The sequence below is a fragment of the Mauremys reevesii genome, linkage group 6 (genome assembly GCF_016161935.1).
Source record: "Mauremys reevesii isolate NIE-2019 linkage group 6, ASM1616193v1, whole genome shotgun sequence".
In the NCBI taxonomy this organism is placed as follows: Eukaryota; Metazoa; Chordata; order Testudines; family Geoemydidae; genus Mauremys; species Mauremys reevesii.
The window spans coordinates 86,226,053-86,244,749 of NC_052628.1; the positions used below are offsets into that span (position 1 = coordinate 86,226,053).

At 40.8% G+C, this 18,697-nt stretch overlaps 1 protein-coding gene across 6 annotated transcripts in view; it reads right to left on the reverse strand.

The window, feature by feature from the left end:
• Nucleotides 1-18,697, reverse strand: part of NTRK2 (neurotrophic receptor tyrosine kinase 2) — a 275,271-nt gene that overhangs the window by 247,077 nt on the left and 9,497 nt on the right. For all 6 annotated transcript variants that reach the window (XM_039543228.1, XM_039543226.1, XM_039543229.1 and 3 more), the window contains exons 3-5: nt 5,475-5,549; nt 5,119-5,190; nt 216-284 (exon numbers count right to left, since the gene is read on the reverse strand). In XM_039543228.1, the coding sequence (XP_039399162.1) occupies nt 216-284; nt 5,119-5,190; nt 5,475-5,549 (216 nt within the window). The remainder of the gene's footprint in view (nt 1-215; nt 285-5,118; nt 5,191-5,474; nt 5,550-18,697) is intronic.

An 18,697-nucleotide genomic window follows, 5' to 3' on the forward strand; every position in this document is an offset into this window, starting at 1 on the left:
TTTGCTCCAGTATTGCATTAAATTAATATCTTTTTTAAACAATGTCATCATTCAAAGGCAATTTACCTTCTCTAAAGACATGGGATGAAACTCTGGTCCCACTGAAGTCAATGGCACCCATTGACTTAAATGGATCAAGCCCTAAAAGCTCTCATACTGCTATTCTATTTCAAACACACAAAATATCTTCATTTTAAAAAAACCTCACTACTTACAGATCAGACAAATTCAGATGGCGGAAAGTCTTCTTATACAAACTTGAGAGCTTGTTTCTGGAGAAATTACTGTAAGAAAACAGAACATTAGATTTTATTAGTATTTCTGGTTTTCATAACCAAACTATAGAAACAGTGTTGTTTTGAAAATTTAGCCCAATCTAACCCCCAAGAAAATCTGTGGGTTTCCTTCCTTTGAGTTCAATAGGAGATGGATAGGGATCTAAAGTCTTCTGATAGCCCAATATGGCTTTGAAGATTCCTAATCCAGCAAGCACCTTGTTTTGACAGCTAGCTTCATAAACAAATTCAACACTGGACAAAATTTTCATCTTTCAGCACTTCTAGCCATGCAGAAAAAACAGTGGATTTCATTTCAAAAGGACCTGTGTAAAGTCCAGATGTTGGTTACATGCTAATTTATCCATAAGCAAAATGGGTGTTTCCCATACCTTCTTTGAGTCTGCACTGCACTCTGTGCTCATCTAACCCCAACTACATGTTAGCACACATCCTCAACATCAGCCTTTTAGTTATTCTTTTCAAACCGTGTGTGCAATAAGAGAGAGATCAAAAGGAAAATTGTAACATGCTAACATTAGGGGGTTTTATGTCAATTAAGCATTTGCTGCTTCCAAATATAATTAACCGAAAGGTTCTCCCCAAGTTTTTTAGGATAGAGAAAGGTTCACCTTAATCAGAAATGCCTCACTCCCAAACCAGTAGAAAAATGTTCCCCGTCTTTCCTCCACAAATCAGAAAAGGGATAATTTTTCTTGTGGTTCTATCAGTGCACTAGTTAATAGTATAGAGAGCAGCAGTAAACTGTAACACTGCCAACAGCCCAGTGCAAATCAGTATTATGAGCCAAAATTCTACATGCATTTTATATGGTATTATGAAGGCACAAGAGGGGCTCCATAGTTAATGTTGCATTGAAATTTGCACTTAAACCAGGGATTAATGTAGTTACACCTTTAACCTTGATTGAACTGATGAAGGTCTGCCTTAGCCCTCCCTAGATTTGACCTTGCCCAGATAAATCAAGGTTAAAGATGTACCTTGCATCTACACCAGGGAAGACGTTGTAAGTAAGAATTAGGTGCCACATGTTCGCTAACCCTGACCTAACCTTAACTTCTTTCCATGAGCTAGACAAACTCTGTGTTAGGAGGCTGGAGGTTAGGTGACCCAGCGCTTTAGGGCCCAGTACCGCCAGCCGTGCCCATATGAATAGTACTTACTCATTCAAATCAGTGGCCTGATCCTCCACTGCTTTGCACCTTACATAGCCATTTACACCTGTGAAAAGGGGGTGTAACATGCTACCTTACCGACCTGTCACTTTGCACAGGTGTAAATGACTATGTAAGGTGCAAGGCTGAGGAGGATCTGGCCCACTGATTTAAGCGAAGCTACTCACAGGAGCACCTGCAATCACGCCACCTTTATGAAACACAATTTTGAAAAATGATAGGAAACTCTATGGGCCTGACTCTCCTTTCGCTTACACCAGCCAAGTAGCTCCAGTGGAGTTACTTCTGACTTATGCCAGTGCACATAAGATCAGAATGAGGCTTACTGTATTTATGGGAAACAATAAAAAAAATGCTCAACTGCATTCTTGGTTATGGGCTGACACATTTAGGGCTTTATGACTAGTCTTTTCTTCTATGCAGTTAGGGGGCTTCAGATTTTTCAAACGGACATGTAATTCAATTAAATTCTTGAGCCCTATGTTATATATATCATCTTGAACTATATTATGTCAGTACATTTATTGTTATATATATTTTTCATAAACTGAGCACTTTATATTGATTACTAAAATCTCTGCTTTGGGCCCTTCAGTCCACAGTAAGTGAATAGACAGAGACCAGGGTTACTAGATGGTTGGTAAAGATGCAGTTCTGGAAGGGTAATTAAAAGTTAGCTCCTCAGTTCACTATCATAGTACAGAATTACTATGGCTAGCATCCACAATAATAAGTATATACACATAAGACTTTGTTAACTTAGAGTTAAGGGCCTAGATCCTGCGCTACAGCCAAGATGTGCTCAACATCTTGGGAAGTGAAGAGAAGATGAGGGAGGGGAGGCAAAAGGAGTATGAAACTCATGCACTCTACTTCCAATCCGTTTCTCATTTAATCACAAAAACACAACAAAAACCTCGTACTAAACATTTACACTGTGATTTAAAAAAAATCAGATCAACTCCCCAGCCCCTGTTACTAAACATGTGTTAGCTAATCCCAACCTAACCACAAACGTTTCCCTACTGTAGATACAAGTTAGCACTGTTAACCTTGATTTAGCTGTTCAAGGTCAACTCTAGCAAGGAGCCTGAGACCAATCTCAACCAGTTATATTGAGATGTTAGCCTGTATTTTCACAATAGGGAAAAGGGGAAAGGCTGTAGTTAGGTCAGGATTAGATATATAGCTAATGTAGGTCTCTTTTCTTAATCTAGTCAAGTCCACAGCACTCGGATAGCACACTAAAAATACCAAAGTAGATCTGAATATACAAAATGTATGCAATTATGTGCATTCTTGGTACATTACAATGGCTTTTTAATGTTTTAGGAAATATTCACTACTTGTGACCTTTATTCCTACAGTTAAAGGTATTAATATAATATAAAGGAAGTGCATTAAACAGGTCTATTAAAAAAATTGTTACTGCTACTGAGTTTATAAATTACAGCATTGCTACAACAGTACTGTTTAATAGCTTTCAAAGGTGATTGTTGAGTAATTTGAGTCTAAGGTCAATGAGAATACCAGAATTAAACTAGCAAGGCTATTAATTACATTTAAGTGATATCTATTGGAGCATTTCACTTTCTGTTGTTTACATTATTACTAAACCTTAATCATTATACTTCAGTTGTGGAAAGGCATTTTGGCTACAGAGGTTTGGCCCAGAAAATAAGTTGATGCCAAAAAGCATTTAAATAGCTGTGTGTTAGTAGATTCATTAGCATCTGATATTATTATATGCTATTATTATTTATGTTTTAAGAATACAGTGTTTATTTTTTAATGAAGCCTTGTGACTGCATTAAAAGATTTCTCCTGTGAGAGGATTACAGCCATAATATTTCTATTAGCAAAATTAAAGTTCATACAATTAATATTAATCTTCATAAGAATATTTGTATGTAAAAAAAATCCCATAAACTCCAAATGGCTAGACATAAACTTTTGCTTTAAAATGAAATGTAAGATTTTTCTTAGTCTTTTGCTGAGAAGGTTACTATTAATTAAATGTGACTGATTTCAGTTTTTCACAATTTTCATTGCCCAGACCACATCTCAGGGTCCATCTTATTCCCAGTGTCCTAGGAGCGTTGCCACTGATTTCAATGGTCCCAGACATTGAAGCAACAGGCTCTTTGGGAAGATTTTTTAAACTCATTAAGAAATCATGTAAAGAATAAACAAATGATTTTTTCTACAGAAATAATAAATCCAAAGGCCTAGGCAGAACTACCTTCATGCTAATTGCTCTGTCACTTTGGTTCATCTATTGTAAATATAACAAGTGGCACTAAGTAATCATTTTTAGTCTTACCCAGGCTTTTTACATGTTTGGAAAATTACTAATCCCTCTTGTATCACTGCTCAGAAGGAAATCATAATTTAATGACCAATTGTCCCAGGAAAAGCAAGTAAATACCCAGCTAGTAGCTCTTACTTTATATGGTATTTCTATGGTTATGCATTGTTATGGCTCTGGTCAAAGCAATTTGTTTTATTAATGACAAGATGAAATAATTTAACATACCTGTAAAATGTGTGTTGCATTCTCCCTCTCCTAGTTTGGACACCTAAGGGGTAACAGCCTACTACTGCTACCAGCAAATTGAGATATCATACGTTTTTGATTAAATTACTATTAATTTAATCCTCCTATGACATATTTTTCTTGGAAAGCAAAATTGAAGAAAGGGAATTTATTGTAGTATAACAGCACCCAGTCCTGACCCCAATTTAGCAATCCATCTCTATTACAAAATGCACTCAATCAAGCACCTGTTTAACTTAATACCTGTTTAAGTCTCATTCATTCACTCATACACATGCCTAACGTTAAGAAGGTGCTTAAGAGCTTTGCTGAATAGTGATAAACTTAAGCACTTACTTGAATGCTTTGCTGAACTAGAGTTCATGTAATGTGCTAGCCCCCTGCTGCTCATTTCAGTACCTTGCAGAATTGGGACCACAATCCTAAATGTGAGTAGGAGTGAGTTCAGCTCTATGCTTCTCAAAGGACTTGTCTACACTGTGCATAGGTCTGCACTGGGTGTGTGTGTAAATTCTACTCACCAGCATATCGCACACTAACTGGTCCATATGGACCCTGCTGGCACGTGCTAAATACCCTTAGTGTGTGTTAACATGGTCCCAGACAGTATTACATTAATGTTCACCAGGGAACTTTTAGTGTACCACAGCAGGATCCCCATGGGCCAGTTAGTGCATGACATGCTGGTGTGGACTAGAATTTACACCCCTTTAGTGCAGACTAACACACTGGGTAGACAAGCCCAAACTGAGAGGCACCTATCTTCTTTAGGGACATGTAAGCAAACAAACAAAAACAGAAGAAACTGAGCTGGTCATTTTTCTGAGTTGTTTTCACAGAGGACTCTGAACTACTCATCCTTTGCTAAGTCCAAAGCGGAAATGATCCAGCACAACAAAATTAACAGGTTGCCCCCGCACCACTTGCTTATAATACAGTGCCTCTTTCATGCCAAAGTTATTAGCAAAAGATCCTTATATGCCTCCCTTTTTATGTGAGAGAGGGAAGGGAAGAATGTGAAGAAAGGGAAGAGAAGTAACAAGACCTCTGCGCAGGTCTGTCTTACAAGACATGAGCTGTTCTGACTCACATGTACTGCAGGTTGGTGTTTTTCAGAAATGCCTGACGGGCCACAAACTTTAAGCCTGAATCCACCACGGTTCTGTGAAAACATATAGTGTTAAAATTGTTAGCGTTGGTCAGTTAAAATAAAATTGATTAATTAATAATAATGGTTAGAATAAGATTTGGGATTACAATTAATCTAGATCATATGTAATTAATTAAATTGTAACCTCTTCAGGGCAATAACTGTCTTTTTTTAATTCATATTTGTACTGTGCCCAGCACAATTAGGCCCTGCTCATTGACTGGGGCCTATAAATCCAGTTGTAAGAGAAACTACAACTATTAAGGTTAAACAAAAATAATAAGTCAGATACTCACAGATTTTTCAGTCCAACATAAAGTCCAACTTCATTGTCATTGATGCTTTCTAATTTCCGCTGGTTTGCAATGTAACTATAGAAAAACCAAGACAGAGAAAGCAAGTGAAGAAAGCTGCTTCATTACCTGTTCCTGTTATTTAGATTGTCTCAGGCAGTGTTTACAGGTTAAATTTAAAAGGTGATGAAGGTTTCTGACCAACTTCAGTCAGCACGGAGTGATGGTTCTTGTGTCTGCAGAGCTAAATATGTCTTGCCACCTTCCCAAGTATTTAACTGTCTGCCTTGTTGCAGAACATTTAATTTTTACTCAGGGGATACAATCTTGCAGAGTGAGGTCTTCACACTGAGCAGATAATAAACAAAATTTCTTTATAATGCCACTTTCTCTGAAACCTGGCTCATTACTTTTGCATAACAAGAAGGCCAGACCCTCAACTGGTGTAAATTGTGCACAAGTAGAGTCTGGCCCTAGTTTGTTAATACTGGATATATTTAACATCATCACTCATTAAGATGTTTTTCTCCCTGCCCCTTAGCTGGAGATTTATTTACACCACACTACAATTGGAAGACAAAACAAACTAATCATTCTTGGTTGTATTATGCATACGATGAGCCCCAGCTGAATATAACACAACAGAAGGAGAAAGCATCATGATAGATCAAAAGCATCAGCCAATGCCACTATGCACCAGGAACCTCTTTATGTGTCACCAATGTAGCAGATATGAGCATCAAATGACAGTGATGGCTCTGCAGGATTTCTTGGGATAAGAGTAATAGAGTGAAGCCACTGTAAAATAATAAAAGAATACACAGTTCCTTACATAACCTTGTTATCCCATGGATTTTATAAACCAATCTGATTTAAACTCTTGAAACTCATTAAGGGCCAATCCAAAACCAATGAACAACACATTAAAGATGATGGATAATGAAATCCTCCCATTTGAGATCCATCAGGCAGATCTTCCCATTCTCAGTGAAACTGTATTCAAGCATGACAGGGGATGTCATTTAGAATCTTCCTTTACCTGTGTGACCTTGGAAGCCCCTCAGTGCCAATTAGCAGAGGGCACACTATACCTTAACTCACATCAGACCTGACACACTCATTGCCTCAACACACTGTAGTCATGATCTGTACCTAAAAGGTAGCATGTAAGGTGTTATATGCAAATGGATAGTATTATTGTGGGGTGTTTGTATGGTGATGTATAAAGAATAATAGATGTGTGCTGGAAAATATGTTCTTAAAATATGATTGGCAAGCAGTGCATAATCCCAGCTGTCTTAGACAAAGGAATGTTGTTTCACCTGCTTGACTGTAAAAGCAGCAAAGAATCCTGTGGCACCTTATAGACTAACAGACGTTTTGCAGCATGAGCTTTTGTGGGTGAATACCCACTTCATCGGATGCAAGTAGTGGAAATTTCCAGGGGCAGGTATATACATGCAAGCAAGAAGCAAGCTAGAGATAACGAGGTTAGTTCAATCAGGGAGGATGAGGCCCTGTTCTAGCAGTAGAGGTGTGAAAACCAAGGGAGGAGAAACTGGTTCTGTAGTTGGCAAGCCATTCACAGTCTTTGTTTAATCCTGAGCTGATGGTGTCAAATTAAACTGAGCTGATGGTGTCAGGATTAAACAAAGATTGTGAATGGTTTGCCAACTACAGAACCAGTTTCTCCTCCCTTGGTTTTCACACCTCTACTGCTAGAACAGGGCCTCATCCTCCCTGATTGAACAAACCTCGTTATCTCTAGCTTGCTTCTTGCTTGCTTATATATACACACCTGCCCCTGGAAATTTCCACTGCTTGCATCCGAAGAAGTGGGTATTCACCCACGAAAGCTCATGCTGCAAAATGTCTGTTAGTCTATAAGGTGCCACAGGATTCTTTGCTGCTTTTACAGAACCAGACTAACACGGCTACCCCTCTGATACTGCTTGACTGTGTCTCCAATGTAAATTGAGCAAGGCGAGGCCAGAAACAATGAAAGTATATTTACATATAAGGTAAACAAAGCCATCAAACTAGAAAATGGGGGAAATGACCACTTAACAACCACGATGGGGGATGGAAGCTGTACCCCCTGGCTCTTGAAACAGAGACAATGGACTTTAGGAAATACAGGCAGAAACAGAAAGTCGTTTTGGCATCCTCACCTGAGGAAGAAAAGAGGCCTTGAAAACTGAGAAAAGTGGGTCTTTCAACCCAGGTGGTGGAAGTCTCTGAGAACTGACTGTAGATGAGAAACTTGCTTAGACAAAGATTGTAACTTGTTAACATTAAGTTTTAGTCACTAGACAGCACATTTTGTTTTCTTTGTAACCTTTCATCTGTCTTTCACTCTTATTTGAAATCATTTAAACCTCTGTTTGTTAATAAAATTTATTGTTTTATTACAAGAACATTTCTCAGTGCTTTTATATTGAAGAGAAGGGTAAGTCTTCAGCTAACCTAACAGGTTGCCATGCACTCCGTCTCTTTGGAGGCAGTGAAATTAATAATTTCTGTGAGTATCCAGTGAGAGGGAACTTGGGGGACTGGGGTTCACTGATTGTTAACAGCATGGGCAAGGATTAGACTGGCAGAGGCCTGAAGAGTTTGCTGGCAAGGCAGATGAACTGGTGTGCCAGAGAGCTAACACACAGCTTAGCAGCAGCAAAGCTCTTTCTTGGTGAGGCAGAGCAGTAACACAGTGGCTCACAGTTCTGGGTGGCCTGAGCAAAATATCACAACCTGCTGCTCAGTTCTAGGTGTAGTGAATATGGCTGTGAGGTTTCAGAGCCACATCCCCCACTATGTGGTCAGTGTTCAATCAATAATTAGTACTATAGTTAGACTGGGAGAAGACTGGGGAGAAATATCAAGGGACAGGAATTTAGGAAGATGTATGCGGGGGCATGGGAGAGGGAACCAGAAAGGACATAGAATCAGGGTAAGAGAGATGGGGCAAACAATTTTAGCTGAAGATCAAGCCTGCAACAAAGTTGTAGTCACTACATACACTTACATAACTCTATAATACCACATAACACACCATAAAGATCAGCCATTCCAATTTGAATCATAAAAGCATTCATTTATTCCATCAGCACCTCCCACTATGAGAATGTGTAGAGCTCTAACATAACTGGAACTAAATCAGCACGTGTAAATCCACTGAAGTGAATCCTTTACACCAGCCAAAGATCTGGCATTAAATGCACAATACATAAAATCAACAGTACAGTTCCTTTACAGAACAAAATGAGGCATGGCTGCTGGAATTAGTGGCTCTGGGGATCCTGCCGCACTCCCTGAATTGAAGTGGTTTCCATCGTACACAGAGTTTACAGTTTGGTTCAATGGCTTTCAGCACCCCCACTATACAAATTGTTCCAGCAATGAGGGGACAAATTTCAGGTTTGATGAGTAGTATGAGGTCAAAAGGAGCCCACTCACGCCAATTTAGACTGTAAGCTCTGGGGTAGGGACAGTCTTTGTTCTGTGTTTGTACAACACCTAGGATGATGGGTCCTGGTCTATGACTAGGGCTCCTATGGTAATAACAATAATTGTGCCCCTGGAGAAGGTCAAGCCACTGCATCATCCCAGTGCTGGTGCTAGCTTTTCCATGAGGGGTGGGCTACCCTACCCCTCTGCACCAGCCACCTGAACTGAAAGTTGGGGAGGAATTGCCACAACTGCATGCATGATGGCAGTGCCCCAGGACAAATTCAGGCTGCGTTAACCAGAATTCCTCTCAAAGCAACCACTGCAGTATAGCCTCTTTTTACACAGCACCCTTAACAAAGAAAGGCAAATAGTAGTGTTATGAAGCCCTAAGGGAAGGAAATGGACAGTTGTAGCTTACCACAAACAGGTTGTGTCCTCTTACTACACATTTTATCTTTTGCTTAACACTTTAATTAAATCTTTAAAGCTATTTCATAGCTGAGAGAAAGACAGAGGTACGGCTACTGTAGCATGTCTACTAGGAGGGAAAGTGAATAAAATAATCCTTTGTTTAAGCCAGAGAGAGGTTTGAGATAAAAGCTCTTATCTGACTGGAAACTATTTTTACCATCTTCACAACTACTCTACCTTGATGCTACTTATCATTATACATTAATACTCCTAAAAGCTCTGACTTTCAGTGGGCGATGTTGAGAAATGTAATGTGCTTGCCTGGCCTTAAGAATACTCATCCTTTCCCTTACTTAAATGAACATTTTTTAGTGCAACATACAAGAAAAATATCCATACTCCATGACTGGCTGAAGTCATGTGATAAGTCAGGAGATCCCACTGTACACTGCAGCACAGTATAACAATATTGAGGTTTGGAAAGATATTAACCAATCAGAACGCATATACCAATTACAGCTCCAAATTGAATCCTCAGCAGTCAGCAATACTGTTCCTTGGATCACACTACAACCAAATCTCTCTCCTACCCGAATGATTCATCAGTTAACAATAGTTGCTTCCAGACCCCTAATTTCATCTCCCCATGGCCATTATGAGGCCTATTAATTCTGATAAAGATCTTCAGAATCGCATTTCCTACTGATTTCATACTTCAATCCACATCAAGTTGTTCACCTCAACACAATTCAAATTGTATAACATCACATACTCATACCTCACTATTGTAAGCCCATTTTAAATCTTATGTTCAAAGACTTATAACTTTTTCAAAGATTTTCCTTTTGAACTGGAACATAACCTACTTCTGCTCAGCGCAAAGGTGAAACATTTGGGAAAAACTGCAGAAAATCAGCAGAACCATGTCTAAATTATGTGAGCATGAAAACAATACATTTTTCAGTCTTTAAAACAATTTGGATTCTTTTGCATTTGAATAGTTCAGAAAAAAGAGGATTCATTCTAAATTTTCAAATGTGATATGTTCATATTCCTTTCCTAAGTCTGATAACATTTGGTTAGCTGAAGTATGTCCCCTTAATTTATTTGATTTACTCCATTTTCTCTGGACAAATAGAATTTAAATTACAACCCTCTGTTTGGAGCTGCAAGGATATTGTTAAAAACCAGAAGTGCACTAATATTAACTACTTAGATACAAGGGAATAATACTGTAATTCCTCTCCAGCAGTATTTCTGCTGCCAGAAAATACCTTTTATGGGAAACATATTTCCTAACACTAAAGAAAGAAATAAAGGAAAAAGAACAGCAAGCTTTGGTTCATACTGCTGGGGGAAGTTTTGAAAACAAAATGAATAAACATTCCCTGGTGAACAGTCAGTGACGAGTTTCTGGGCTTTAGGGGAACTTTCACCACAGGTTATTTTTTGTCCAGTCCTTTGGGGAGAAGAGCAGAGCACTCCAGACCTTGAACTAGACTAGATGAACCTCATCATAGATTGGCGGGTCAAATATGTTTCTAGTCTGTGCTAGAAGAATGCATTAGCACTAGATATGTATGAAATGTTAAACCATGCAAAGCTCCCCAATGTTGTATTTTGTTACAAACTCAAATGTCGGACAAGGTTCATCAGAAGGTTTGCTAACATTTATGAACCTTTTCAGCAAACCTGGGCTGATTTATGAGTATGCATGAAAATCATGTGAAATGTGCAGATGTGACACACGAGATGAAACTTGGCAGTTTCAAATGAGTTGCATTTTGAGTTCCTTTGAAGCCAGGACTCAAAAACAAGACTAAGGGGGTGTGAACTCACATGGATTGAAATGAATAAAATATTTGTATGAACCTCATATATCAAAACTTTCAAGTTGCAGACTCATCTAGGCAGCGCCATCCCTGGCGGGGGCAGGGCAGAAGTGACAAATCCATCACTTCCAGGACCAACCCGTCACTTCTGGGACCGACTACACCGGCCAATCACGCCAGCCCACAAGGCCTCCCAAAGCGGTTGCCCCAATTCACAATACTCTTGGGACAGCGATGCATCTAGGGCCCAATAATGCAACCCTTACTCAAATAGGGAATCTCTAGGTGCAGGATCAGACTCCTAATTAGATATAACCCCTGGAAGATGCTCCAATACCATGACACTTATCACAGTCTAAATACATAGACAGACAAATAGCAGGGCCTCTACAAATATACAGGCTTGATCCTGCTCTAACGTATTTCTATGAGTGTCTTCTAATTGACAGCAGTGTTACTAACAGAACTAGAATTCTCCACACTGACCACCCCATATCTCAAGAAACAAAACCTCTAGAAGAACTTTCTACAATCTCAAAAGGGAGAAAAGCCAGAGGCTCAAAGAAGCCCACTATGGATTTTGCTATAGCCAACCTAGTTTACTTTGTGGTGTAATGGGCACTGGTACATAACCCTGAACACTTGTCTATACAGTGCCCTTCGTGTATACTAGCAGGGGTATAAATTCTAATGGGTACCAGTGTGTCGCGCACTAACTGGCCCGCGTGGACCCTGCTGGCATGCACTATATGTGCCTTAGTGCATGTTGATGTACTACTGTTTGAAATGGAACAACATTAATGAACACTAGGGAACTTTCAGTGTGCACCAGCCAGGTCCACAGATGCCAGTTAGTGCACAACACTCTAAAATGCGTTAGAATTTACATCCCTGCTGGTGCACATTAAGGCGCCACATAGACAAGCCCTTAGATAGATGACATTCTTATCTAGATACTTTTCCCATGTATCCCTGTCTATTGTCAGGTTACCGTATTTGCACAGAGTACATAGTAAAATTCTGAAAATTCCGGTAAGCTATTTTAAAAAACTAAGGCTACAATCAGTGAAATGTGATAAGGCCTTAATATTAGGAGTCAACAAATTCTGCCATAAAATACTATAATACATTATGGACAAAATATTCAAACATGCTATTTTTTTATATCTAAATTTTTAAGATTTTTGGCAAATCCCTTATTAGGAAGCTTCGCCTACGGACAGGGGCGGCTCTAGAAATCCGGCTGCCCCAAGCAGCGCGCGAGCGCGCTGCCCCCTTCCCCTCGGTCCGCCAGTCCTCGCCCGCCCCGCTGCGTTGAGCGCCGCCCCGCATGCCGCGGCGCGGCACCGCACCGGAGCCCGGCGAGGACTGCCTGCGCCAGCCTGCGGCGGCTCTCAAGCGAGCCGGAGCCGAGGACCGGGCGACAGCCATGCCCGCGGGCCGGCGGTCGCCATCCCGGCCCGGTGGACCTGCCGCAGGCAGGCCGCGGAGCTCCCAGCCCCCGAGCCAAAATGCCGCCCCGGCGCCCGGCCGCCTGCTTGGCTCGCTGTGCCTACGGAACACTCTCACTATTTGCAGATACCACTCACAAAAGGATAGATTATGAATATTACAGAACAAAAAAGAACTTTGTGTATTTGTACATCTTCATCTAAGACACCTGAGCTTTGGAACTCACTCTCCTCCCCATACAGTCCAACATAGCCGATGTCTGTTAACCATTAGAGCGCACTGCATGTCTAATCCCTTTTCCCAGTCTTTTTGAGAGGAAAGGATGTGTTGGGGTTGAGATATATGAACTTACAGTTGGTATCTCTGGCTGGCAGGGTTATTCCACCCCCACTTTTTGGTTTTGGCAAGATGTTCTATTTCTGTCTGCATTAGTCGGCTTGTATTATTAATATAGGACAAGGTGCCCTAGACCCTGGACTGGCATAATTTATGTTCTGTATTAATCTAAATAAATAAAAGAAAATGCTAAGAAAAACAATGGGATTGTGCATACACAGTACTGCCAACCCCAGAAGTTCAAAAGCCATGAGTCAGAAACCCTGCCAAAATCATGAGACTGACCTAAAAATCATGAGGCTTTAAAAAAAAAAAAAAAAAAAGATTAAACCATGTACTTTGGTCTGTCTTCTGATGTCTGAACTCCCCCTGCTCGTCCCCAATGCGGGTGTGGCAGCTTTACAGCGTTGACAACTTGACAAATGTTTAGTGAGTACAGTGAGTTTGGTCCCTATTACAGGAGCTCTCACTAGAGGACCCAGCTGAGATTGGGGCCCCATTGTGCTGGACTCTGTACAAAAGCATAGCAAGAGACTGCCCATGACCTGTAAAGCTTACAGGGTAGTGCAACACACAGAACTTAGTTTGTGATATAGGAGCCACCACATCACCTCACTGAGGGTCTACCAAACATCTCTTTGTCCTGGTCTACACAACAAAGTTAGGTAGATGTAAGCTGCCTTGTTTCCACCTCGTTGTGCATGTGTCTACACTTAAATTTGTCTGTCTCCCACTGATGTAAGCTTTCCATTACGCCGACACAGTAATGCCCTCTCCCCAAGCAGCACTGAGCCACAGCCAATGTTGACGTAGTGCAAATGTAGGCAATGCATTACCTATGTCGACCCTAACAGCTATGTCCAGCAGCTACCATACAATGCCCAGCAATGACCGGTCTGGTCACAGTTGTGAACTCCACTGCTCAGGGGTCATGGAGACCAGAAGCCCTACCCCCCACCTTTAAAATCCTGTAACTTTTTGAAATGCCTTAATTATCCATCTTGGCGAGCACACCTCGCAGCTCTCCATTGCTGTGTGCAACTGCCCAGCTGACCATGCTGGCTACACACTCCAGATGCGCTCTGGCTTGGAGCAGACAGGAGATATTGGATCTCCTGGGCCCGTGGGAAAAAGATGCTGTGTAAGCACAGCTACAGAAACATAGACCTCTATGAGCAGATTGCACGGGGGATGCAGGAGAAGGGGTACAACAGGGACCAGTAGCAGGGCTCTGTGAAAGCAAAGGAACTATGTTAGGCATATCAAAAGTCCAGGGAGGCCAAGAGTTGATCTAGTGCTGGGCCATAGACATGCCACCACCCATGCTTGTGGTCAATACACACAATGTTGATGCAAGAAGCCAAATATGCACATGCACAAGTGATATAGTAATTGTAGTGGCTTTATGCTGATGTAACTTGTGTCAGCAAAAGTCTGTTGTGTAGACAAGCCATTAGATGAGAACAACTTTTAATCCTAGCTGAGTAGGGCTGGATTCAAATTGGTGACCTTCAGATGAAAGGCTCTATAGCTCATTAACAATGCCCAGAGGCATCTTGTCTCCCAAAAGTGCTAATGTTATATTTTCAGTAATGAGGCTTACTTTTTGGAGAGTTTATTTAATAACATTCTGATCTTTCTGAGCTTGCACAGACAGGATCTTCCACTCTCTTGGATGCACAGGCAAAATCTCCCACACAATGCTGTCAGTCACACACAAACTAAATCTGTCACATCTTGTTCTTACACTGCTATTAGCCAGTTGCAAATAATAAACATGCTACAATAACAAAAAACAAATATTAGCACATCTAAATTCGTTTTTACATACAAATATTTTGCAGTATAAAATCACTCCCAGAATGATGTCAGTGTCCTTATCCTAACTCTTAGTATTAAGAGGGTCTGCACACACATCCTTCAAATCCATAGCACAAACCAACCTATTTCAGCTATCGGAGTAACCAGTAAGGTAAGACATGCTGTTACGTTATATCTGGACCACTCCACAGAAAGAGACACAACACACATTGTAAGTGGGTCACACAAATATTTGTAAGACAGCACAGTGCACTGGGCATCAGGATTCTTGGCTTCTCTATTCCTGGCCCTGGAAGCAGATTGTGGCCTAGTGGTTACAGATAGCACCACCATATGTAATACCACCTCTGTTTGGGTTATTTGCAGAGGATTGAACCTCTGGAGGTAAAAGCGTGAGTTTCTGTTCTTTGAAGTAAAGAACAGACTCTCTTATCACAGAAGCAGTAGAAGAGTTATTAACCTCTAAATGTGATTAGTTGCTAGAGGGTGACACAGAATCACACACAGTTAGTTTTGGTTACACAAGCACCTATTTTGACCGAAAGACTGTGTAACAAACAGGAAGAGACTTGACCCTATTAGACCTTTGGGTTCCAGTCCGAACTCAGCCTATGGGTAGTGACCTTGTACAAGCTCTCAGTTATTTTATCTTCGAAACTGATGAATGATAGCTACCCGCAACTTATGAAATCTTGTCTGATAGCAAGGGTTGTGACAGGCACAGAAATATGTAGAGCTGTTGCTAGAACTAATGGTAGATTGTTGTGGCAGTAGCAGCTACCATAGCTTAGAGCTAAGGAATCTGTCCCAATGGCACTATTCTGAGCATACAGCCTAATGACTCTGGCTGTGCACCCATTTCCAAGATCTGGCTGTACGGTAGTATTAAGCAACATGATCTAAATTATGTTCTCAGATATATGTGGGAATCTGAGAGCAGGATGGTGCCCCAGATCTATTGCCTGCAACTTGTTTTCATTTTAATAAATAAAATAGTTGCATTTAAAATAGGTGAAAGAGCAGCTTTAAATGGAATGGTTATCAACAAATGGATTGAAGTCTAACTTCAATTTTTTAAAAAATAAACACCCTGAAACCTATTTTCCTGACAGCAACTTTTGCTGAGGACTAAGAGGGATACAAAAAAGTGTGACAAAGATGGAAAAGGAGCTAAAATAACCGTTTTGAACATTTGTGAATAATCACTAGAGTTGAGCCCCAAGCCTGAAACCTATTCTATGTGAATGGACTCCTGAGTCTACACAGAGTCCCACTGACTGCGAATGGAATAAATTGTAGGATCTAGGCCTTAGTCATAAAAAAGCAAACAGGAGTGAGGCAACATGTATCACTCTCCCATGTAGCTACACCACAAAACTAGGCCCAGAAACCTGATTAAGAATATAACATTAATTTTATACAGTTACTTCTTCCTCTGGGTCACCCACTGCGTTTTAACTTTCTTCTAGACTTTACGGGTTGTAGGCTATGTACTGCTAGTTGTGTCCTGTGCAGTGGAAGACATGCTGTCATAATTCATTCTAAATCAAATAAACAATAACAAATAGATGGATTTCAAAATATTGTACAGTCTGTCTTTAGATATGGTAATAAAACAAATAAAACACTGGAAAATATATAATTACACCCTTGGATTACCAAACTGCAGTTCAGAGACAGGGTCACTTGACATAAAATAATTTTGTACTATTGGCTTTCTACCTGCTCACTAGCATATGGAATAGGTTAAGCCAGAGTTGTCTGACCTTGTGAGGCAATGGGTACTTCATCTTCCTGAGTTTTGTGGACAAGGACAAAGTCCAAACAAGAATGAAGTTGCAGAGTTTATTTTTTTCTGTCTCCTTCAAATAAGTGAGGTTTAACATAAAGAGTTAGAGGATTAACATGGCACATAACAAAGAGTACCTTAATAAGCAAGAGCAACACTAATACAGTACTGATTCTAGAAGCTGAGGGATGGGATTGCATGTTGCCAGTTCGCCTGAAAATCAAGCTTTCTGTCATACTCTGCTCTCAGCACCTCTTCCCCCTCCAGTTTGGCACCCCACACTGACCAAAACTAACATTGCACTTCAGTTAATCACCACAAGCCAAACATTAAATAATAATACAACACGTCAACTATAATTTATCTAAACAGTATCAATTATACCACATTAAAACTGTCTACTTATAAACAATCACTAGAATCTGAGCACCTCCCAATCACTAATGAATTTAGTTTCACAGCACATCTGTGATGTCAGAAAGTTATTTCTCGCCCCATTCTACGGATGGGGAACTGATGTACAGAGAAATGAAGTCATTTGCCTGGGGTCACACCAGAAGTGTGTTGTAGAACTAGGAGCTGAACCCAAAATTCCTGCCCTACATTCCATACCTTAAAACCCAAGGGCCATCCTTTCCCCATCAATTAGAACAGAAAAGTATTGGTAATTCTCATGATGTGGCACACTGCTGGCAACCAGAACCCTATATTTGAGGCATTTAAACATACTGCACACTTGGTGCAGCATTTCTGTCACCTTTTCTTGCTCTTCTGAAGCTTTTCTGCTTTTCAGGAGGCAGCATATGACAAAAACATAGTAAAAAGAGTGCAGCAATAAAAATAGTTACAATATTTTCAAGTATCCTTTGAGGCACCATAGGGAGGGCCACCGTTATGTAAGTAAATACATCATTTAAAAATGGATGCTGTAGACAGAAATTAAAACCTGGGGAACTTTGTCATTTTCATTCATCCAAGATGGCGGTCTTTAATATTGCTGCAGCTTTGCAATTAGTAAGAACAGGATCGACTCCCTCTGTGAACTAAAATGTAAAACCAATAGCAGAGAATAACTGGCACTGCAGCATATTTAAGATAAAGCGACTTTTAAAAGGTACAACTAGACATATTTAGCCCCACAGCCACCCTTGTAGGTGGCAGGAGAGTACACTTTTCTCCCTCCCGCAGAAGCATATTGGTGCTAGCAAGGAGGATTCACCCTAGTGAAGGGCAGCACTGGTTCCTGGGAGAGGTGGTGCCCATTCTACAGCTATACCAGCCCCAGGCCCCCAGAAGAAGCAGGGCTTGATTGCAACAGGACAGCCACTCATATAACTTCTGTCTCCAGAGAATTCTATGAGAACCCTGTGAACCTGTAACATGCCCCCTGATTTGAATGAGGTTCAGCTATGAGAAAACCGAGTCCTATCAAGCCCAAAGATTTTCCACTTCAGAGCTTGCAAACTCAAGCTGTCTCCATATACTTGTAACCCAACAATTGGATCTAACCTAGAGGACTTACACAGCTTTTTAAATACATATACTCTATGTTGTATTAAAGAGATATTTACATTGGGCTTAATCCTGCAAACACACCTGCTTAATTTTGCTACAATGAGTAGTCCCACTGAAGTCAAAAGGGCTACTCACAGTAGTAAAATTAAGCATGTGCATTTGCAGGATCGAGGTCAGTATGTGCTCATTAATTTTCTCAAACTCATTTTTATACTAGGGATCACATACTTCAGAGCTTGTATATGCTGAACTCATTGTACACGCAGGGTTCTTCTGTCTCCCTCCATCCCCTCCCAAGCTCCCAGTGGACCACCCTCCCATCCCCCTCTATTTCAGAGACTACTTGCAACTTCCCCCATTCCCTCCCTCACACCTGGGACTTGTGCACCCCCCATTTTTCCCCTCACCCTGAGATAGGGGTTTTGTGTCCCCCAAACCTCCACCACCACTGGCCAATCTCCCCCTGCCAGGGGTTCTATATGTGCCCCCCTAGTCTCTCCACCTCCAGTACCTGAGTTCCCCATTCTTCCCTCATGCCAGCAGCTCTGTGTGCCCCCCATTCTCTCTCTCCCATCCCACCTTCCTCCCATGCGAGGGGCTCTGTGTTCCCTCTTATCCCCATA